Source organism: Neopelma chrysocephalum, unplaced genomic scaffold (assembly GCF_003984885.1).
Source record: "Neopelma chrysocephalum unplaced genomic scaffold, ASM398488v2 Primary Assembly neopelma1_76, whole genome shotgun sequence".
Classification (NCBI taxonomy): Eukaryota; Metazoa; Chordata; class Aves; order Passeriformes; family Pipridae; genus Neopelma; species Neopelma chrysocephalum.
The window spans coordinates 7,095,328-7,120,113 of NW_020897737.1; the positions used below are offsets into that span (position 1 = coordinate 7,095,328).

The 24,786-nt window shown below is 35.9% G+C and overlaps 1 protein-coding gene across 3 annotated transcripts in view; it reads left to right on the plus strand.

The window, feature by feature from the left end:
* IL1RAPL1 (interleukin 1 receptor accessory protein like 1) overlaps positions 1-24,786 on the plus strand; it is a 693,820-nt gene that overhangs the window by 371,609 nt on the left and 297,425 nt on the right. For all 3 annotated transcript variants that reach the window (XM_027688869.1, XM_027688872.1, XM_027688870.1), the window contains one exon: positions 936-1,215. In XM_027688869.1, the coding sequence (XP_027544670.1) occupies positions 936-1,215 (280 nt within the window). The remainder of the gene's footprint in view (positions 1-935; positions 1,216-24,786) is intronic.

Sequence of the window (24,786 nt, forward strand, 5' to 3'; positions counted from 1 at the left end):
AACTAACTAGCCGAGACTGGACACTGAGTTTTTAAGTGGATGAACATAATGGTGAATTTCCATGCTTGAAATTCCTTAAGAAAAAAATAATAAGCTTTTATTGTATAAAACATCCCTTCTCCTTTTGTTGCTTTGGTATTCTTAACTAAAAATAAAGAGGAAGAGGAAGGGAGGTTGTGTTTTTTTTGGTTTTGGGGTTTAGTTTTGTTGCTGGAGTTCAGAAAGTCTAGCAAATCTAGTATTGCTTTCTGATGAACAGTTATTGTGGGACAGTATCAGTAGCAACTGATGTTATTCAACAGAACAAAATTTATTTACATTTATTTGTAATGTACTTCTAGGAAGTCAGAAATTCCAAGTAAGATCTGCTTATCATCTTCTTGAATAATCCATTAAGATTACTGACAGTAGTTTTCCTGACAATATCTTTTTGCACATTTGCTCCTAGTGTAAAGACAGTTTCTATTTCTCCTTAAAATGTGTCTCAAACTTTCACACTTTTTGATTCAGACCACAGTTCTATGCCCTAATATCTTCTGAGACTTAATTTGCATGGTTACCCTGAAGATATTTGATTGATGTAATCCAGACTGGGACACCCTGTGTACCACATGGCCTCTGTGTTGCACGAATTTCACTCCAGTATTTTATAACTGGTCATGCTGGAGTTCCACAAAAGATAAAATAGCAATTGCTCAATTATCTCAGAAGTTATCAACACTTAGCAATAAATGTCCTAATATCTGTCCAGAATAGATAAGTACATGACATTAATACTGTGAAAATGCAGTTGCTTTTTCAGGGATCAAAAGAGTCCTGCTAGTCACTCAAAGGGCCTTTTCTCAAATACGATGCTTTCCCACAATCAAGGTTCTGTGTGAACAGTGCTCTCCAAGGCCTCTGACAACCTCTTGTCATTTTCTCTTCTCTTTCAGCTGATGGATGCACTGACTGGTCTGTGGATTACAAGAAATATCAAGTTCTAGTGGGAGAACCTGTTCGTATAAAATGTGCACTCTTTTATGGATATATTAGAGCTAATTACTCCCTAGCCCAAAGTGCTGGACTTAGCTTGATGTGGTACAAAAGCTCTGGACCTGGAGATTTTGAGGAACCTATAGCTTTTGATGGAACCAGAATGAGCAAAGAAGAAGACTCCATTTGGTTCCGACCAACAGTGGTACAAGACAGCGGGCTCTACGCATGTGTTATAAGGTACTATATTTAAATATACTGCATTTTAATTAACCAATATGAAACAAGGCTCTTAATAGTGAGACTTTTGTTTCAAAGAAAATTTTTTTGCTGATTGTGGTTTTTTTTCTTCTCCTCCTGGCATTCCCTTCCCTGAAATGATTGAGGCTTAAGTATAAATTGCTATTATATATCTTGAACATTTTAACTTTTTTTTTAATAGATTTAGTTATTTATAGCAAAATCTAAACTTTATAAGGTGGGTAGGACTGGATGAATAAGTCATGTGTTCTGATTCTGGTTTCACTCTTGCAATCACAATCTTAGAGTAAAAAGTTCCTTTTTTACATTTAGATTTCATTTTATATGGATTTCATTAGATGGTTTCATTTAATTATTTTTTTCCTGTAAAAAAATTGCTATTTGGTGTAAAGTAGTTGCATCAGGGAAAACAGAAGGTGAAATTTTCGCATTTTTACAGACGTATATCCCCTAGAATCACATCTGGCTTAACCTGATAATAGAGGTTGGGTGACAGATGTCTTCCAAAAGTATTTAACCTTCTGATTCATCAAGCTTTATCACCATAAATTGAACTAGATTATGCTTTCTGATTTCTGCAACAGGTGTTCAGCCTCTTTCTGCATCTCTGATATGGTTAACACTGAGATATTGTTTCCAGCTCTTTACAGTCCTCCTCTCTATCTGCATATCTATAAAAGAGGTCTTGCTACTAATACACAATAGAAAGAGTGAAAAAGTTTCTTTACAAAGTGCAAAAAAACTGAGTGGCTAGAAAAGGAAGCTGCATGATGCAGCTATTCTTGAGATGCAAGGAAAATAAGGAAACTGTTTTATGATCACCTGGAGATGTTTAGTGTCTGACACATTTTTTTTTTATTATTTTTTATTTTATGTAGGGGGAGGGGGAGCACAGATTGCTGTCTGGTCTGTGGGTGATAAAGGAGATTTTTACTAATGAATGTGTTTATAAAAACGTTTATTCTATGAGCTCTTTACATAACCTGTGAGACATTTCATATCAATCATTTGCCCAATAACATTTTCAACATAATTTTTCTGATGATGACAATTCTCTTTAAAAAAAACCCACAAAATGCTACAAATTAGGCTACTTAAGGAAAATGTTTAGTTATGTTTAGATTAATGTATTTCAGATAAGTTTGTAACAGTAGCCATGAAAATGGAAACAGTTTTGTCAATTATTCCATAATACTATTTAAAATACCATAATTATCTCCTCTGTTTGTATAAAGAAAACCTTAATTATCTGATGTTGCGCTTTCCAGCAAGTATAGATAAATGTTGACTTTAGATAATCAGACATACTTTAAAATGTGTTTACCATCTCAACCTGTATTTATGCCTTTCCTACATGGATTTCTTTTCAAATCAGAGGTAGGTAAGGGCATGTTCTCTACTGCTTTAAACTACATATTGCTTTTTTAGCACATGCTTTATTTCCAGTTGTCAGTGCTTATACATGTAGATTGATGATAGATTTAAAAAAAATCAAGTACCAATTAATTGCTCTCCTGAATACTATTATGACAAGTTACAAAGCCTTTCACCTTCAGCAGACCCACTAGTATTGTCTAAAGAGCCATCTAAGCTTGTTATATCTGTGTTTCTATTTTATACTTCTTGGATGGAACCTTTTAAATGTATGAACAAGATTATTATTGGTAGAAGAAAAAACCTCATTTCAGTATCAGTGGAATTTACTTCTTAATACATGTTTTCTGCATACAGTCAAAGGTTACTTTCAAGTAGTTTCAAATGCCCATCTAGAATCTAGTTTAAAACTTAATAATTCAGATTCCTGAAATAAACATGTACTTGATATTTTAACCTCAAATAAATAAAATTAAATACTCAGCAGTATCATAGTTCTCTTTTTTCTTCATTCTTCCTTCAGATTCTTACACTATAAAGTGATTATCTGATTAAAAAAAAAAGTGGCTAAAGTGATGCCATCTGACAAAATTATGTGCTCTATCTGTACTTCCAAAGTTGTTGCTACAGAAATGCCTAACTAAACCTCTCACATCAAATAGCTGCCTACTATTGCTTTTTAGTCTTGTCACTGAAATCAGAATACTCAGCCTTGCTGTCACCTTATGTTGTATACTGGTAGAATGTATCAAAGAATCTTGAGAAAGATTAGTGTGCAAGAACTATAATATCTTTCAAGGAGTAAAGCGAAAATTGCAGGGATGGTATTGAGGAGTCTTTTCTTACAGATTTGGGGTTTCTGTTTATTTTAATGATGAGGTTATGCCTTCAGAATAAATGTTACAGGCTATTTCAGTGTTAAAAAACCCAGTGGAGAAGCTCAGTTAAGACACTTAAAATTACCTTGTAGCAAACATGTTCAGTGTGATGATTGCAATAACTTGCGTAGGAAGCAAGAAGAAATGCATCTGAGAGGTGATGAGGGCAGGCAGTAAAGGGTAAATGGGCAAAAGCAGAACTGCAATTTGAGTAAATTACTCTGTTTAGTTCTTATTTTAAACTTAATTGAAGGGGTGAAACAGTCCAACACTTATTATTTAATTTGCTCAGAAGCTCCTTTCTTCACCATTCTGTTGCAATTTCTCTGTACTGCAATTTTAAGGAAGCCAAAGACATAAAATATTGTCTTTCAGTGGATGTCACATCACATGGTTGCTTGCTGTTTATCATGTATGGGCAATAAATATAATTAGATAGGCTGCACAAAGAGTTAATGCATATATATAACTCCAGCTCCCAGATAGATGTGTGTCTATCTATCTATCTGGTAAAACAGTAAGTAATAAACCATTTCTGTCAAATGTTCTGCCTTTAACGTTGCAAAAACAGGTGAAATATTGTTCCCATTGAACCAACATTTTCTTCATTTATTCATCTTTTCCTTCCCTGCCTGAAAAACATTGATTACAATGTCTCTAGTAGTTGCCCAACATATTATCAACTTAGGTCAGTGGAGTCCTGGAGGAAGGCAGGACTGGGATTTATGGTAAAGTGCTACAATGGGTTGTATTGCAAAAGATGAAATGGGATTTTATTATACATTCAGCCAGAGTTTTGCATTGGTATGTCAGAGTGTTTAGAAATCATCTTTATCACCACATACAGTATATGTAGCAATTCAGACATCTCTCTGAACCTGAATATACTCTTACTAACTAATGACTGTTGTTTTTAAGCTTGTTTTTAAAAGTGAGGTTTTACATCAGGATGTAGAGATAATTCATATTCCCTTGAAGAAACCTGTTTGGACTTAAGCATGTAACAAGTTCACTTGTCCTCCATTTGTCTGTAATAATGATGATGGTTGTAGACTATTTGAGACCCCTGGTGGCCTAGTGGTTAGCGTGCAGGACTTTCACTGCTGCGACCACAGGTTCGAGTCCCCGGTCTCCTGGCCTGATGGAGGTCGTTAGCCCTGTGTGGCCATCCATCTATGAGAAGGACACTCTAAACAAACCTACGTCCTGAGGACCTCACTGCCATTGTCCAAGCTTGCTTGGCCCCGGCAGATGAACCTTAGGATTAAAGGGTGGGCTCAGTTCAGCGCAGGCTGTGTCTCACCTAAAAAATCCATTGCGCAGGCTGGAAAGGTAAAAAGACCTTTCCCCAAATCTTCGTTCGCGAAGATGGGCCATTATTATTATTATATTATTATTATATGTAGACTATTTACTGTTCTGTAGTTAAGTCTTTGTGAAGACTTATGTGTTTTAGAATCAATCATAGAATCCTTAAGGTTGGAAATGACCTCCAAAACCGTCGAGTCCAGCCTTTGACTAAACACCACCATGTCAACTAAACCATGGCACTAAGTGCCACATACAGTAGTTTCTTGAACATTTCCAGGGATGGTGACTTGACCACCACTCTGGGCAGCCTAATCCAATGCTTAATCACCCCTTTAGTGAAGAAATTCTTCCTGATATTCCAACCTAAACCTCCCGTGGCACAGCTCAAGGTTATGTCCTCTCATCCTGTCACTACTTGCCTGGGAGAAGAAGCTGACCCTTACCTTGCTACAATCTCCTTTTGGGTAGTTGTGGAGAGTGATAAGGTCTCCCGTGAGCCTTCTCTGAGCCTTCTTTAGACTAAACAATCCCAGCTCCCTCAGTGTCTCCTGATATGACTTACTACCTAGACCCTTCACAGAATCAGAGAATATACTGAGTTGGAAGGGACCCACAAGGATCATTAAGTCCAACTTCTGCACAGGACAATCCCCAAGAGTCACACCATGTGCCCAAGAGCATTGTCCAAATGCTTCTTGAACTCTGTCAGACTTGGTGGTGCTGTGACCACTTCCCTGGGGAGCCTGTTGCAGTGCCCAAATACCTTCTGAGTGGAGAACCTTTTTCTAATATCTAACCTAGTAACACACAGTACAATGTTTTAGACAAAGAGGTAAAGACTGAAATAGTGTGAAGCACACAGAATTTTCTGATTTTACCAGGGAAGGAAGGAAGGAAGATTATTGTCCACTTTTATTTAGCCTCATTACTCTTGCTATGGCCTTGCAAATATGAAGGTAGAGGCTTCAAATATATCAATATTTCTAATTAATTTTTTAAGGTGAGCTTTAATCTTTACTGGATAGATTTATCTGACATACTTCAAATTCACAGCAGTTGTATTTTATGATTTTATATTTACAAATAGATACGCACATGCATCCACTCATATAGACATTATGTTGCTGAATCGCATAACTTCCTTGCCATACAGTTCAGTTAGTATAGATATATTTTATTTAAAACAGGAATAAAATAGAATGCCATAGAGATATTTTAAATAAGAGAACATTAATATTCTTCATAAAATTGTCACTTCAAACTGCTTCCAAACTATCTTTAAAAGATACACCTACACCACAGAGTAGGACAATATAAAATATTGAGGGGTTTTGTCTTTCCTAGCCATGATTGGAAATGTGAGATTGCTGAATTTATGAAAAAATCATTCTTTATCTTCATCACATGAAAATTCATTTTAGGTTAGATAGCATAAATTTCTTTTGTTAGATAGGATATGTTCCTGTGGTGCTTATCTTCAAATATAAAAATATTGGTTTCCTGTAGTTTTACAGCTCTAATTCTGCAAAATCGTGTCAATCATGTCAATTCATTTTAAGAAGAATATCTCTTTTTACATATTTCATGTATGCACAATTGTTTAATTCAATATCAGAAATCCTGAATTCAGAATGTATAAGGAAATCTTTGCTTTACTTAAGGAAATGGTAGGCAAAATAAGAAATAGAATCAATTTTTCATAAACCTTGTGCAAGCACCATTTCTTCATCATCCTGAATAATGTAAAACATGTTTACAAATGGGAATTGCTATTTCAGGGTAACAGCCATTTTTGAAATCTGTCTTACTCTATGAAGGGCTTTTATCCTGGCCATACATACTTACAAATATTTTTATTAATTTACACAGTTTTGGCCAAATATTATTTAAAAAAAAAGAGTAAGTGTTCCTATAACAACTAGTTATTAAATCTGAATGAAAATCAAAAAAAGAAAAAAAAGAAAGGAAATATATGAAAAGGAAGTCTTACAGCAGTTTATCTTAAAAATTCAATAACATGGTTTTCCCTAGATCTTCATGAGATCTTTGGTTACATTTATTTCTATTAGTGACAAAGGAATCTCACAATGGATAAGAGAAATAAGCTTTCTTAAAGGAATACCAAATATGTTAACAATACTCAGAAATAATTCTCAGAAGAGCCTGATATTCTATTAGCTCCTTTAAGTCAGTAGCATCACAGTGGTTAAGTAATTAAGAGAAAAAGAACACTAGAAAGAGGTTTAAAATTTCTCCAAAATAGTTTGGAATACAGATTTGCAAGTTTTCATTATTTACATTTATTGGAATGCTTTTCAGAAAAGCCCAGAAGTCCAAGTTTAGAGCACTGGCCCAAACATTAGTTTTGTGAGCATTTAGCATATAGCCATTTATAGCACTATGGCAAGAAAGCTGAGGGGATGGAAAAGAAAACCATAATAAGGATAGAACTGTCTGCACCATTTGAATTGTTTAAATGTTTGAACCACCATTACATGTCTTTGTAGAGAAGTTGTGTCATGGAGTGGGTCATCTTGAGTGCCATGACATGGCATCTGCAGAACAACCAGGGGATTAGGCCCAGCCATCATGAGTTTATGAAAGGCAGGTCTTGCTAGACCAATCTGATCTCTTTTTACGACAAGCTGACCCACTTAATTCATGAGGGAACAGTGTTGTCTACCTGGACTTTAATAAAGAGCTTGACATCATCTCCCAGGGCATTCTCCTGGAAAAACTGGCTGCTGATGGCTGAACACGAGGCAGCAGTGGCAATGGCATCCTGGCCTGTATCAAAACCAGTGTGTTCAGCAGGACCAGGGCGGTGATTCTCCCTCTGTCCTCGGCACTGGTGAGGCCACACCTCAAATCCTGTATTCAGTTTTGAACAAGAAAGACACTGAGGGGCTGGAGCATGTCTGCAGAAAAGGAGGCTCACGAGAGATCTTATCACTCTCTACAATTATCTGAAATGAGGTTGCAGCAACATGGGGGTTGGTCTCTTCTCCCAGGTGACAAGTGACAGGACAGAGGAAATGGCTGCACGGTGGTGACTGTGGAAGTGCTACATTAACAACTGAACACAATCTTAGGGGTCTTTTCCAACCTTAATGATTCTATGATTCTAAGTGAACAACTCTGACAGCCTCTTGAAGTGGTGTGCAAGTTCAGGAGAATTTTTATCACACGCATGAGATGGACTTTCCTTGGTCCCCACCTTTGTGTTGATTTGGTTTATAGAGAGGTGGGGAGGCAGTTTAACGCGCCTTCATTATTTTCGCACTACATTTGTAAGCTTGTCTGAGCCTTTTCCAAGGTCTTTTTCTTCTGTGAAAATGGTAACCATCTCAAGTGATCTGTCTCTTATGGATATTAAGGTTTGATGTATCTCCTTTTCAAATGCAAGCTTGGTAGGCTAGTCAGACATCCCTGAAATTTTTCACTGCAACTTGGGGATGCCTTGGTGAGTAGAAAAAGCCTTCAGGCTAACATTAGGAATTTATACAGCTTGGGTAACTGGAGCTTACATTAAGTGTCCTGTACAGATGGCAAAAGCACTTGCTCCCAGAAATAAATGAGATCTGGGATTTTCTTGTAGTTGATGCTTGTTGAAAGTCAGGTGACTGAAATCTACTCATTCTCCACTCCCTTGTCCTTCCGACACTTCAGGTGGTCAGCTGTCTGACCTTAACATCTTCATTGTACATGATAAACACCTTTCACACGTGTTAGGACAAAACAGATGCCTAATACTGAGGATATAAGCAGGTGAGTGCAGGGTACATCTTCTCACTGTGAATGAGAATAGTAAATTCCAGGGAGTGTTTGTTATTTGCTTCGCTCAGTGAGAACTAAACACCGAAGAACAAGCAAGCAAGATGATGAGTAGAAGAAGGAGCAATATAATCCTTACAGTGGGTGGAGGTATGAATTTAGGTGAGGAGTCTTGATGGGCTAGATGTCAGCAAGTCTAGAACTAATAAAGTTAGTCCAGATAGTTCTTTTATGTAAGACTTCATTAAAAGATATATTAATTTTTACTGAGGGGAAAATAAGAAATGGCCATACTTACACAGAATAGGGGAAGACTCTTGATATTGGAAAAGAAGAAGAAATTGATATATTTGACTGAGCAGAAGGCATTGTTAATATTGCATATTACAGGAGTGACGTAGAAAATACTAAAAGAGATAATTATTTAAAGAAAAGTCTTCTATGTGATACCAAATTTCTTTAACTACTAATTCTTTTGTTGTTGAGATATTTACTGAAATAAAGCAATGTAACAAAAAACATAGTCTATTGCTTTCACTATTTTATTAGAGGTTTGTTTTTCACTAAGAACACTCTCAGCAAACTAGTTTTTCTTGCCCTTTGATTGTCAAGGTTCTTCTTGCCACAAATAAATTAATAATTCTGAGCAAAAAAAGTAATACTTTAGATCTCATTTCAGTAAAATAGTAAAATATGACTGTGCTGCTTGTTTTTGTAGCTGTAATTTAAGAGGCAAAAGTCCTAGCAGGTAGTCAAGTGGCTTTGATATGCATTGTTTATAGTAAAAATTATAGTTTCTATGTCGTTAAAGAGTAGCCAGTATTTTGCCTGCTTTACACTCTGCTTCTAACTTCATCCATCTAGAAAAAGACAAAAAAATATGCAACAGTATGGAAGAAGTGGCTTTCAAGCTGCCTGTTTAGCAAATGTGGAAGGAGAAAATACAGAAAAAAATAATTCCACATAATAGATATTTAAGTCATTTTCAAAACAATGGCATTTAATTTTTTCAAATTTTTATAGATTTTTTTTATCCTCTAACAGAATTCAAAACAACCAATTTGTATTGCTGGCAATATTATGGGCCACCTACCTGATCATTTAAGTTTGCTCCTAACATATTATTTGAAATTGTATTTTGAATCTGTCCTGCAAATACTTACCTCTGTGTATATAAGCTGTTTGTAGACATCAAATTCAGTTTAAGCATCTAGATGCTAAATGGCTGCATGTCAGTTGTTTTCTTTTTTTTTAATTCCCATTGTTCTCAGGCCAGAGAGAAATTTAGCTAACCTTAAAATATAGCTAAAACTTGATTCCATTACACAGGGATAGTGACTAATGCTGTTTTAGAGGCTCTAGGAGTATTTCCAAAACATTTGCTGGAGGAGGCTGAATGTAGGATGCTTTTGGGTAAGCCACATGCCAGTATTCACCCACTCTTAGGTAAACAGAATGAGCTTTTTGTGGCTTTTTAGCTAAACTATTTGCTAGGCTCCATCAGGCAGACTGACAGCTGCAGTAGGAGTTTAGACATAGCACACAGGTATGTGAATGTAAGTGGATGACAGAACTGAAATATCTTAAACTGAATTCCAAACTAAGCCACTTCATTTGTGTGTTCACATCATATACATTGAAATGCAGTGGATGATGTGAAAGTTAAGAGAGGTATCTCTGTAGTTATGATATAAGACTGGCATTTTAAAATATTAAACTTATTTGGAGAGTCCATAATGTAAGAAAGTAATGGGATTGAATAATTTATAATATAAATTCTTCTGAAATGCAAATCTAATATAGTGGTTGAGGCTCACAAAATTATCAAACTGACTTAAAACCATCAGTTCAACAAATAAGAGTCTTATTAATTAGTTTAACATTTCCAAGATTTCTGACCAAATAAATATTACAAATCTTCCTCTAGAAAAGGGAGAGAAACTCAACAGTTGTGAATCTTCAGTCAGACTCACAGAAGCATCAAATATTAGATGATCTGTGGTGAAGTTTTTCATGACTGGTTCAGAAGGATTAAATCTGAAAAGAGTGTGTGTGCCATAACCTAGAAAGGTTACTAACAGAGTAGAGAGACTGAATAGAACCTGGCTACTGAATACCTTCTGGTGCCACTACAGTAAGAATAAGTAAAGATGGGAAGAAAGCGATGTGTTTTCAGGAGGTTGTTGGAACAATTCAGTCAGCCCTTGCTTCCCATAGGATAAAGAAGTGAAGAAGAAATCGGAATATAAATATGTTAGTCTACAGAATTTAGAAGGCAAGCTATCAATATTCTCTCGTTGGAGAACCTTATACTGACTTAATTTTGTTGCTTAACGAGCAGCAAATTGGTTTTTTTGTTTGGTCTCTAAGGTCTTAAAGAAATAAAGAGATCCCTCTGTTTCTCAAATAATATCTCTAATCAATTTTTGAGTGTATTATATTGATGAAGCCTGCAACATTCATCTATTTTCACTGTGGCAAGGGTTTAATGATAAAATCTAATTGTTTTAAACAGTGATGGCTATTAGGAGGCATTATCCCTCTTTTAAGGGTGTCTTCCAATGTCTTATTATTCAAAATGTAAATTAAATGCTGCACATCTCACTGAGATCATGTGGTTAATTAGTTAATAATTAACTCTTGCTGAAGAAGAATGAAGATCTAGACTTTCAAGATAGTCTTGAAAAATAGTTAATGGATGTTACTATATTGGTATATTTCCTATGACTGAGAAAGAGGGGGATTTGAACTAAATATTTTTTTAAATATTTTGGTCAACAATATCTTGGCTCAGTAACATCCATTCTTAAAACTTCATGTCCATTAAAGGTGGTGTATAGGTAAGATGTTGGACCCAAACACTTTGTGATTTCATGATGAGATAGCTGATAGGTGGTGACCACAGAGGGAACTGGAGGAAAAAGAAGAAAGATACTCGTTTACACAGCATGGATGTTAATGAAATATTGCCTTGGAAATGTAGGGCATGAGCAGAAGAGAGTTACTTGATGACTCTGGCAATGTCAAAGAGTTGGTTTTTCAAAGGGCTACTGATGCACATGAATCAATACTCCAGTGTGAAGAAGGTAGAGTATTTGGAGAAGTCATGGGATATCTCAAACTGACTCCAGGTTTGATGAGCTAGAAGTAATAAAATGACATCTTGTAACACCTGAACCATTTGGATTCAAAGAATATTTCACTTCCTCATTCTATTATAAGATCCACGTTTGCAATGATCCTATTTCATAATGAATTGTTTCTTCAGTTCCAATGGTGACTGCAGAATGACTCCTTTGTAGTAAACATATGCAGAATTGATGGTAGTCTGAAAATTATGAATTTACTTTATTTTTAATGTCTTCCAGACATAAAGCTTACAAGGAGAGTTAACAAATAGAACTTATTTGTAACACTGAAAATAATATTATTCAGATAATCCCACTAAGAAAATAATGAAATTTGCATTTTTTGTGCATGCTTAGTGCTACAATCTGTCAAAATAACCTGGTGCTGCTAATTTCAAAGGTGAAGAGAGTGACAAAACAGATCTTGTGGTATGTTATTGCAAAAGCTGAGAAGATTATCAAAGGTCAAGACTTTCTCCATAATGTTAATTCAACCATTTAATGTAGTAAGCATTATGATATAGCATTTGAGTGCTAAATTTGGACTTCATTTAGAAAATTAATCAAGATTAGACAGTGAGGAGGGCTCCTGTTTACCCTTAATGCAAGAGTTAGTTTGTGAGTATAAATACACAGAGTAATGCGCACGCACACATCCATAGTTGCACACGATCATACACACACATGTGTATACATATATATATACATATATAAATATATATATGTGCATAGTGAACCAAGAAAGGGAATTAAAGGCAAGAATGGATGGTCTTAATGCAGTTGATGAGGACATGCTTGTAAAGTGGGTTTAATTTTTGGTTGTCACAGACTTCTTATGTAAATATGGCCAAGTCATTGGAATGAGTTTGATCTTTCTATTTTTGGGGTTGCACTGTGGATTCTGGCCTGTCTTTTTCAGGCTGCAGTGAAACAAACCCCTGTAAGGCAATATTTTAAGTTTTTCTTTTATGTAATGAAAATGATAATAACTATGCAAATTAAATTTGTCAGTCTGGAGGAAATCTTTACAATATGACCTTTTCATGATTTTGACATTTCTTTTCTCCAGCTTGCATACTAAGTCTTGATATAAACTGGACTAATTTTCATGCATATACCTATTGTCTGAGACTGAAAATAATCTCAAAGTTTTATATTTAATGCAGTTACATGATTAAATTTATTTAGAGGGTTGTACGTAAAAATAAACACAATTTTTAAAAAGCAGGCTAAAAAAAGGAAATTTAAAATTATTGGGTTTTGCCTGATAGGTTACCTTCCTTTATGATAATCTTGAAGAATGCAAAATACTTTTTCTGTATACTCTTTTCAGTTATTTACAATATGTAGTGAAAAAAAAATCAGACAATTACGTTTTGGGGCTTTTTTAACAAGTCTTTCAAGTACAATATGAAGTGTAGAAATTTAACAGCAAGAAATAAACAACTACCCAACCAGCTTCATTTCTATGATGTTCTTGAGGATTTCAAGATCAATTTTGCTGCTCCTAAAGGCTGTATGTACAGATTAAGGTTCATCACCTTCAGCTGTGGGTTATTTAATTGACAGAGATTGCTTAAAGGAGCACAAATACTAATGCCACTTCAGTGACATTTTCATGACATGTTTTTGTTGTGTTGTTTTCGTTAAGGTTTTTTTTGGGGGGGGATGTTTACCTTTTTCCCCCTGAAAACGTCTGTCTACCTGTTCTGGACATTACAATTAACCCTATTCAATATAAGCAACTCGGTGCAGTGTTTGGTCCCAGGTGTAGTTCCACCTCAATATATGAACACTGAAGGGAATTCTTCTTTCCAATGTGTGACACCTAGCCTCAGGCCAGGGCCAGGCAGGCTGAGGATAATTTTATGGTATTAATCAGGCTTCACATTACGCATTCAATTCCCCAATAAGATGCCTATACCAACTCCATAAAGTTGGAATGGGGAGGAAGTCCAACATAAAATACATCAGCACGGTATCTCTTGGTCTCACTCTGTGAGATGCAAAAGATGTCCAAAACAACCAATGGGACAATATTTCAATAACAGTTTGTGGAGAACTGCAGGAAGAAGTCTGTTTGCAGTCATAAGATATTAGAAAAGATACAAGTGATTTTGCTTCTCTAGTGGGATGATCTAGGGAGTGACATTGTGCCATTGGTATCAACAGTTGAAAAGAAGGGGAATGTGAAGATTTCTTTGGCACTTCAAGAGAAATCTTTAATTCTTAAGGGCAAAATCTAAGAAACTGCAGGTTTTCACCTGTGCAGCTGCAATTGACCTAATTTCCAGTTCTTACTTCATCTCTTACTCTTCATTTTTGTATTTAATGTTGTGCCCCCCCTTTCACAAAGTGGGCTTCAGTTACTGTTGCTTTTCTTGATCAAGCAAGAACTCTTTCTTTTCTTCACAATTTCTACAAAAGCTACTTCTGCTTTTTTGGTGCTTTAATAACTGGAACACTTCTTCATATATAGATTTTAATATGCATGTATGGATAATATTTGAAGATATATCTCTCTATATAGAATCATAGAATCGTAGAATGGCTTGGTTGGAAGGAACCTTAAAGATTATCTAGTTCCAATCCGCTACCATGGGCAGGCACACCTTTCACTAGACCAGGTTACTCAAAGCTCCATCTAATCTGGCCTTGAACTCTTCCACTACCTGAACAGAGCAGATTCTCAGCCTCAGAAAAACCCTGGATCTTTCTACTGGAATACAGGCAAGGCATATGTTGGATGCAGTGTCCTACAGTATGTTTCTGCAAACACTAATAACAAAGTGTAAAAATCAGAAGACGAGGCTTCTAAACCAACATCTTTACTTAATTTGCTACAAGAGCACTGGATATAAAATATTCCAGGACTGACAGGCATTAGATTTGACACTACTCTCAGCTGAGCTGGAAAAGCATATCTTGAAAATGTGCACTTAAACTAATGCTGCAGCAAAAAAGGCTTTAACTGTAGCCACTGTTCTGACTTCAAGGCACCTGAATCCCATTTACTTTAGGAACAATTCTTTCTCCAGTAAGCAAGTGGTTATGCTACTACCAAAGTGCAGAAAGTACAAGTACTTTTCAGTAGAAAACTGTTGCCTCCCAGTGTCTGAGTTTTGACTGAGATCCTGACTTCTTAATCACTGGAAATTGGCTGATAACTCCAATGGGACCTGGATTTGCAGTTATCAATTTGTATTAAAAGCTTCAGAGCTGTTAAAAAATACAAATACGTTCTTTCCTTCTAACACACTCATGTGTTTTCATATGAAGTAAAATTTAAGTGTTTCTGGAAATGTCCTTCATAACCACATAGAGTCTTAAGTTAAATGTAGGAATACTCAGTTAAGCAGCAAGAACTCAAGAATTGAGTCTACATAAGTTACCCATAGAGTAAGCCAAGATTTTTCAGCTACTCATGAAGTCATTCCAAGTACATGTCATTTAATGGTCACTTTCATTCAGTCAGTGTTTATTTGAGAGGAGTTAATCTAAAAATCGAATATTTCAGTTAACTCTGCAGTGAAAACAACTAGGTCTTTATGTATTGTATGGGCTAAGTTTTCAGGATGGGTGAGAAAAAGAAAAAATATTTTCCCTGGGAGATTGCAGCCAAATATTCTAGTTCGAAAGGTGAAAGGTTAATGAAAAACTTGGATAGTGCAGTGATAAAGTTATATACGAGCTTATAAGGAAATTAAATTCTTTGTATTCAGTTCAGGATATGCAGTACATAAAATCAGGACCTGCATACTGAGTGGTAAGATATAAAGAAAGATGAGATCAGAGAACATGTACTGGGATTTGCACATTCAGAGTACCAAATCAGAAAAAGAAGTGGCTGAGTGGAGGAAAGACTGGGGAAAAGGAAATGTGCTCATGCCATTTAAAGATAACATTGTAATATAGGTGCACAGAGTGGCAGGATTAAGGAACCTTTAATTACTGCATTCCTTTACATCTAATTTTTTTACTTCATATTTTTTTGTTCATGTATTTAAAATATACAGATTGCATGGCAGTAGAGAGACATGATTTTAATTTTAATGGGGTGTGCACACCTTGTTAAAATTATTATGTTATCTCTCACTCTTCTGTACTATGAATTTTACCCCAGGCTCTGTAGCACTATAGGTAGAAAAGTTATTAAGAATTTGTATGGATTTACTGCTGTACAAAATTATACTAAATCCTTGTCCTTGTTAAAAACTTCTCTAAGATGGGAATGAGATTTAATAGCAACAGATACAGCTTTCACATTTCTAGGTTGTACCATTCTCTCAGGCCACCAGGTAAGGAATCGGAAGGGCAAGTGTCCCCAGGCAGGCACAGCCCATGCCAGAGGTGACTCTGAGTGTCTGTCTGATCTCCCCACTGCAGAGCACTTGCTGCTACAAGCCAAAATACCCTCTTCCCAAAATATTTCCTTCACAGTAGCATTGCTTTCCAGTTGGGAAGATTACAGTCCCTTTTTCTGCAACAGCAATGTTGCATTGATCCCTTCATCACTTGAAGTGAGAAGAAGACTGGTCTCAGACAAATGTGAAATCTACTGGGCTGTTTTGATACACTGACAGCAAATACTCCATTTGTGGTTATTGAAATTGCTAATTTTTTCATTTGGCTTTCAAATGCTGAAGCCAAAACAGCGTGCATACTCCTTTATGGGCCTCAGGGACACCCTCTCAATCTCAAGTCTATTCATTATTCAAGGGGTGTTATATTAGAATAGTTGTCAAGTCTGAAAAATTGACCATTGTTTTTGAAAAACTGTTCAGTTCTCCACCATGAGAAGTTTTCCATATCAGAGCAGATTTGTGTTTGGTTTTTTTCTGGGAACTTTATTTAGGGAAGCATTCTAAAATCATACAGGTCTCAGCATTGGACTTGTTAGTCACAGGGAATATTAACAGGAAATGAACGAAAACGAAGACTCTGTTAACCTCTCCTATTGCTCACCTAAGAGAAAATATCTATCTGTCAATTAGAGCAATAAACCGTCAGTGTATGCAATAATGTACAGTTTGTTTAGAGTGGTACTTTTAAGCAGTACTTTCTTATTCTTTATGACAAAAATATGCCCACACATGTTCAAATCTTGTGGGTGTTCAATGCATGAGGAAAATTGGCAAAGGCCAAATGAGATGAAATCAGCTAAAACAGAAGAGTTTGGATGAATGTGCTTATAGTCAAAATAATACAATCAACAAGAGTAATCAGTAAATACCATTTCTGTGGATGTGATATAGTCTGAAAACATGATTTGCACCAGCTTTAATGGCAATTACTGTGTGTCAGTGAAAGAAATAAGACAAAATTGCATACGAGGAAAATATGTTATGATCCTGATTTTTTGGAAGGCTTTCTTCAAGCACTGAAAGTTGAAGTCCCTCAGTCCCATCAGAACAGGCATGGCTGGCTGCCCAATCAGTTAAGCTGTGTTGGACAGTGGGTCCCTACTGTATCTCACAGAAAAGACTTGACATAAAGTGATTTACACAGGACAGTGGGTGTTGCCTTATGTGGGATATGGAGGGTGTCCAACAATGTATGTCTTCCCTCTATAATGATGTGAGGGAGAATAAACCTGCGAATGAGCCTCTATAGCAGATTATGGCGTAATGTTCATGAAACAGAACAGCAGGCATTGCATTAAAACCTTAAGCTTGGGAAACTACAACAAAACCTACTGTCAGTCTCTCTTCTCAAAGCCACATTTAAATGGTGACTTTAAATGAGCAATCTGCTTGTGTTTCAGTCCTTTGCTGCCACTGAGAATCTCATTGGCATGCAGTACTTACTCTGACCGTCATGTTTTGCTCTTTGGTGTTTAGAAAATACATCAGAGAAATTTACTTTGAGTGACAAGAATAACTATTATAGACTCGCTTGTTTTAACAGTGTGAAGACTGCTAAAGGGGGATTAATGTTTTTGAGTGAACAGCTACATGATTAATATAGTTTTGAGCATTTTATATGAACCAGCATCTAAGTCTTTCTGATTCTTCAATAGTTCTATCTGCAAGACATGTGAGAGACAAAGTTGTGTTTCTGGAAGCACTGTATATCAAATTTGCAGGTTTTGCAAGTTATAATATAGAAATTTATATCTTTGTATTTGTGTGAATCTGAATTATATAGTGGATGCTATTTCTTTTACAAGTACAAATAATCACTGAGAATAGTATGATGGCTTTGATTTTCTGTCAACAGAAAAAAAAAAAAGAAAAAATATTTAGTGTTAGGGAACCATCATCTGGTACTCAATAACTGTTACATAGAAACTGGCAAGGAAGTAATTTTCATGTGTTTAGAGTTTTGGTGTCGCAATATAGATAACAATCACAATCAAATGGGGGTGATTTGCTCATCGTGTCCTATAGTCAGAAGGACCCCAAAATATTTATATCCAGGACACTTAACAAGGGGCTTTGATAGACCTGAAGAAAATTATGTGTAATGCTGGTTTTTTGTATTCTTGGGCTAAATAAGTGTTCATGTCTGACCAGCCACCTTAGTATTCATTCATGCTCATTTGTTCTTCATTGTTCCTTCATTCAATCTTTTTTTTTATTAATAGTATAGTGAAAGAGGACATAATCTGTGTATGATAACATGTAAATGTTCAGTCATACAAGATAAAATAAGAAAAAGAAGCTATGAACAGTAAAAAGAAAAGGTTCCAAAGAATTCCAGGACATAGGATATATTTGCATATATCTTTCGAAAAATTACAGGAATTCTAAAGCAGATCATTGTAAATGGTTATCGGATTTTGAATTTATATGCATTTGTGTCATGTCATGTGTTATTTGTGATCTGTACATAATTCACAGTACACATGAAAAGACAAAACCGCATAGGTAATTTTAACAAGATGCTTCACTGAAGTTAATGGACAGACAACCACGGTAGCCTAGGAACTTTTGAAATGAAACAAATAATGTGAATAAAATGAATGAGGTTGATTCATTGTGATTTTATGTGAAAATGCCCTTTCTTTTTTTTCTTCCGCATGTGAGAATACTTGTGAGGGAAAAAATAATGTGAAATCAATTAAGAGATCTTATGTATGCATATAGACTCATCTTTTCAGATTGGATTGTGAAGATCATTGTGTATTATGAATTGTGTCACCACCACAACACATTTAAAGCTTTAACAATAAGAAAGGAAGTTTATAATTAGAGAGAGCTTATAACATCATGCTGTCCATAAGTATTTTATTTTTGACAGAGTAGCAGTAAAATTCATGACAGTGAAATGTTCAAGCAACATTCAAGGGCCTTATGCATTGATTAAATTTATTGGCTTTGGTCTAGTATTTAATCAACTGCCAGAAAAAATTTATTGCCTAGCATACACAAGCAACATGAATATTATCCATTCATCTCACTAGTACAGACAAAACAAATACTATTGTTTTTAAAGTTAGCAAACTAAAAAACTTAAATGTTTTAGTTACACATACAGTGTTTGTCTATACATGCATTTATTTGTATGTGTACATAAAATCAAGATAAGATTGGGCTATCACGATTCATTAATTAAGACAATTACTCTCCTTAAGGAATTGTCTCCTACTGTTATCATATTTTGCATTATTAAAGCTCAACATTTGTAGTTGAAAACTTAAATTCAAATATTAATAATACAACTTAAAAAAAAAAATCACAGTATTCACTATGCAACACTGGACTTGAAGATCCCTTTAAAAATTATTTTCATGAATCACTTGCAAGGTCAGAATGATAAGCTTTCCACCCCATTTCCTATTACATTTTTAAAAATTGTGATCAATTGTGCCTCTTGGTTGAAACTGGATTGTTCTGATACAGGAATTAATGAATTAATTTTGATAACAAAAGAAGGGTCACCCATCCAAGTCTTGAGGCATCAGCCACATGAGTTAGAAGGGCAAAAATTAAATAAAATAGCATCTTATCCTCTCTCATTCAGAATAACTGAACTTCTTCAACCACACCGAAGTACCCCTACAAAGATATAAAGCATGTATCATGGAAATTGGTTCATGTGATGTTCTAAGGACAAGCAGTTAATGTTAGGCTTTATTTTTTTCTTGCAGTTCTACTTATAAACTGCTGACATGGAACTGTTCACAAGAAAAATATCCTAATCCACTGTAACTAAACCCTGTGGAAGCTGATTTGTTATACCAAATGGGAACTTGTCTCATAACAACAGCCTTGATCTCAAGAGCATAGAACATAAAAAGTAAATAGATAAAGGTGTTTCCTGATGCTCAGAAAGAACTTTCTGTGCTGTGATTAGGCATCACTGAAAAGAACCTGGCTCCATCTTCTTCAACACCCTCTTTTCAGGTATTTATATACATCAGTCATATTCCCCTGAGACTTCTCCAGGCAAAACAGCTCCAGCTCTCTCAGCCTTTTCTTACACGTGAGGTGCTACAGTCTCTTGACCAACTTAGTGAACCTTCACAGGACTCATGTGTCCATGTCACTTGTACTGGGGAACACAGAACTGGATGCTCTGTGTCCCAGACACTGTGGTGTGGTCCAGCAGTGCTGAGTGGTACCACCTCAATCTGCTGGCGATACTCTGTCTAATCCAGCCGAGCATATCATCAGCCTTTTTTGCTGCAAGGGCACGTTGCTGGTTTGTGTGCAGCTTGGTGTTCCCCAGGACCCTCAGGTCCTTTTCTGCAAAGCTGCTGGGTGTCTCCCAGCACAGTTTGGTACCCAGAGTTTTTTCCTCCCCAGGTGCAGGACTTATCCTTGTTGAACTAGATAATATACTCAAAATTAATAATATTATTATGGTATGAATTAGGTAATACACCTGATATGAATAATATTATTATGGGGTTATTGGTAGTTTTTGTTTATTTGGGGGTTTTTCAGTGTTTCGTTTGGGGTTTTGTTTGTTTTGTAAAATAAAATGGTGTTAAATTACAATGGCCAAGGGTTCTCTCAATAAAACAAATTTCTATAAAATGAAGAGTTGAAATAGAAGCTAGAAATTTAAAGAGAAAAATAGGTGTTTGTTCCCAGTAATATTTCAGAGCAAAACCATAGTTCAGGACAGGGTTCTCACCATAAAAGAAAGAGAAGAGGTGTCACAGGTTTCAGTGCATGGAAATAGTTTGCTGAAATCTCCAGTTATAGCAACAAAGTTTTGCCTAGAATAAAAAGGTAGGGTTTTTTTTATTTGTTTAGAGGTTTTAATTGAGTGAAAGTATTCCTGCAGATTGCCCATTTGTTAAAAAAAATAACTAAAAGCTTGTCACTGGTCTTCTAACACCTGTCTGTTATTTTAGTCTGTAGTTTCCTAATATTTTCTTTAGGGACTTTGCTTCACTCAGTTGTTAAACAAAGGGGCCCAGTTATTTTTATTCCTTTTCTTTCTCTCTGTTGTGAAATCTGAACTCTGAGCCAAGGAATGAAATAAATAGCACCCTATCAATCGACAAGGCCTTCCTGTGCAAGTACTTTTATTTTTTTCCTATGTTTATTTAACAACAAAATTTCAAACTCTTCTCTGTCGGTAACTAAAATCACAAAAGAGTCACAGAGGATTTTGAAAAGTGAAACAGGACCATATAATATTTAAAAGCTTGATTATCTGTCTTACAATCATAAAGTTCTTGTGAAATAATGATCATACACTAATAATTCTGTTTGTGCATCATCAGTCTCTGATCTCAAATCTGTAAGAACTCTAATCTTGTCTCTCTTTGGTTTGCGTTTCCCAAAAAGGACATTCATCCAAGATTTTTAGAAGGTGTTTTAAAAGTAGAAAACATGAAAAAGAGAAATTTTGTGTTCAAAGGAACACCAAAAAATTGCAGAATTAATTTAGACAGCTTCTGCTTCAGTGGTTGAAGAAAAATAATCACTAAATTACTGAAACTAATAATAACCAAAGTGAATGCAAATGGGGAGAAGAAAGAGTTATTCTCAGTCTAAGTGATATTTCCTTGTATATATAGTATGATATTACAACATCTATTTCTGTGATAGAGGCAATTTAGACTTTTATTTGTTCAAAAGTTTAAAATCAATAAAATTCTAGAAAATGCTAAATAAATTAGTTAAAAGCGTATTTCAATAACAGGTTGTTAATGATAACACATTTGGCATTTTTTGACAATTTGGAAATAGTTGAACTTAGTTCTGTCAGTTCCAATTCCACCTCCAAAAACTCCTTATAGTAACGCTTAAAGTATCTTCTAAATAATACTTAAAATAAGGTAGTAAAGATAGGAAAACACAATGATTTTTTTTAATTTGTTTTTCTTTATTATTCATGCTTGCAAGTAAATATTAAAAAATCTGATAATGAATATTTCAGCTGATATAACATTCTAAACCCAGAAATTAAAGAGAAACAACATTTAATTTATTAATGAAATTGTTTTTTTCTGATTAATAAATGTTAAGCCTTATATTCCCTCTTTGACTTTAATGTGACCAGAATAAATTGCCTTCTTTTCTACCTGTCATTTGTGTCATCTTCCTATCATTTTTTTCTTGACAAATATACAAATGGAAAACAGTGTGTTGTTTTAAATAGCAATATCCAACACAACTACAAGGTGGTATTTATCAAATTTCAATTTAATAATTAAATATAAAGATGAAATATGACTTTTGAAACTGTATTTGGAAATCAGAGAATGATGTCTCTGGTTCAAAATAACTCCAGAGAAGTAAGCCGGTGAACCAGCTGAAATACTGTAGAGGGAGAGACCATCTTTAAAACAAGAGAGAATACATCCTAAAATATGTTCCTTTCATGACAGTATGGCCAAAATCTAAACTAATGATAAAGGTTGTTTTTTTTTCTTTTAGTCACATACAAAAATTCTATTAGTTTTTACCTGGTTCTGTATGGTGTATATTTTAACTCCATACATCACCTTTGAAATAGTGTTGTCAAAGGTTTCTAAAGGCAGAGTTATGCTTTACATTGTAAAAATATTTTTGAGTGGACTAACTTTTAGAAATTATATTTAACTGATAATTAAATCAGGGGAAACTTATTATTGGTTTGTTAGGATTTTTCATGAGAATTTTAGTTCATAGAATCATAGAATATGCTGAGTTGGAAGGGACTTACAAGGATCATCGAGTCCAACTCCTGGCCCTGCACAGGACACCCCAAGAATCACACCATGTGCCTGAGAATGTTGTCCAAATGCTTCTTGAACTCTGGTAGGCCTAGTGCTGTGACCATTTCCCCAGGGAGCCTGTGCCAGTGCCCAACCACCCTCTGGGTGAAGAACTTTCTAATATCCAAACTAAACCTCCCCTGCCACAAATTCAGGCCATTTCCTTGAGTCCTGTCACCGGTCACCACAGAGATGAGATCAGTACCTGTCCCTCTGCTTCCTCTCAGGAGAAAGTTGTAACTGCAATGAGGTCTCCCCTCGGTCTCCTCTTCTCCAAACTGAACAGACCAAGTGCCCTCAGCTGCTCCTCATAAGGCTTCCCCTCTAGACCCTTCACCATCCTTGTTGTCTTCCTTTGGGTGCTCTCTAGTAGTTTAATGTCTTTTTTATATTGTGGTGCCCAAATCTGCACACGATATTCAAGGTGAGGTGGGACAATCCCCTGCCTTGACCGGCTGGTGATGCTTTGCCTGATGCCCCCAGGACAAAGTTGTCCCTCCTGGCTGCCAGGGCACTACTGACTCATATTCAACTTGCCATCAATCCTCAGGTTCCTTTCTGTGGCACTTTCCAGCATCTCATTCCCCAGTCTATACACAGAACCAGGGTTGCCCCACCGCAGGTGCAGAATATGGCACTCGCCCTTGTTAAACTTCGTTTGGTTGGTGATTGCCCATCTCTGTAATTTGTCAAGGTCTCTCTCCAGGACCTCTCTGCCCTCAAGGGAGTCGAGCTCCTCCCATTTTATTATTTTCAGCAAACTTATTTAGTATCCCTTCAAATCCTGCATCCAGGTCATTAATGAAATGTTGAAAAGAAGTACGCCAAGGATAGAGCCCTGTGGAACCCTGCTAGTGACAGGTTACCAGCCTGTTGTTATCCCATTCAGTACAACTCTTTATCTCTGACCTGTGAGCCAGTTGCTCACTTGTCATGGAACACAGTTATTCAGCTGTGTGCTGGATATTTTGTATCAAAAACTTTGCTGAAGCCCAATAAAATGACCCCTACTCATTTCCCTTGATCAATCATTATTATCCCTGTCCTAGAAGAAATTCAGGTTTGACAAGCAGGGCTTCCCTCTTATGAAGCCACACTGGCTGTGACCAATGACTGCATTGTCCTCCAGATGTTTTTCAATACTTCCCAGAATAATCTTTTCCCTTATTTTACCAGGCACTGAAGTGACACTGACAGGCCTGTAGTTTTCAGGGTCCTCCTTCTTGCCCTTCTTGAAAATTGGAGCAATGTTCGCCAGCTTCCAGTCTGTTTGGACTTCTCTGGATTCCCAAGAGAGCTCAAAAATCACCAAGAGAGGTTCTGTGATGACATCAGCAGCTCTTTGAGGATTCTTGAATGAATCCCATCAGGCCTCATAGACCTGTAGAGGTCCAACTGGAGCATAATATCCTGTACACGTTCAGGGTCAACTGGGAGTTTATAAATCTTGCAGTCATGGTCCTCCAGATCAGGGCACTGAGACCCTCTTGGTCCATCATCCCTGTTGAAAACAGAGGCATTAAACACCTCTGCCTTGCCTATGTCCTTGTTTGTGAGTTGTTCAAATTAAACGATTCTGCCAGAGAGATACGTTTCAAGTAATGAAATCCAAGATGAGAGGGTGTATGAAGAATGCTTTACCTGAAATCAGTACTTCTTTCACTTCCTTAACCCAAAAGGAAATATATTGGCATATTCTATGTTTTCACCTTTATGAAAAATGTTTTCACAGGAGAAAAAATTTCATTTAAAGGAAATACCGAGAATATCTTTTAGATATGTATGCAAGTATATATGTGCACGTGTGCTTTTATAAATGGATGCTAATGCATATATACACATTTGTGTGCTTAAACATAAAGTACATAGTGTCAGACTTTGATTTCTGCTTGTTTATTAGTTTGTTCCATACAGTCTTTGTATT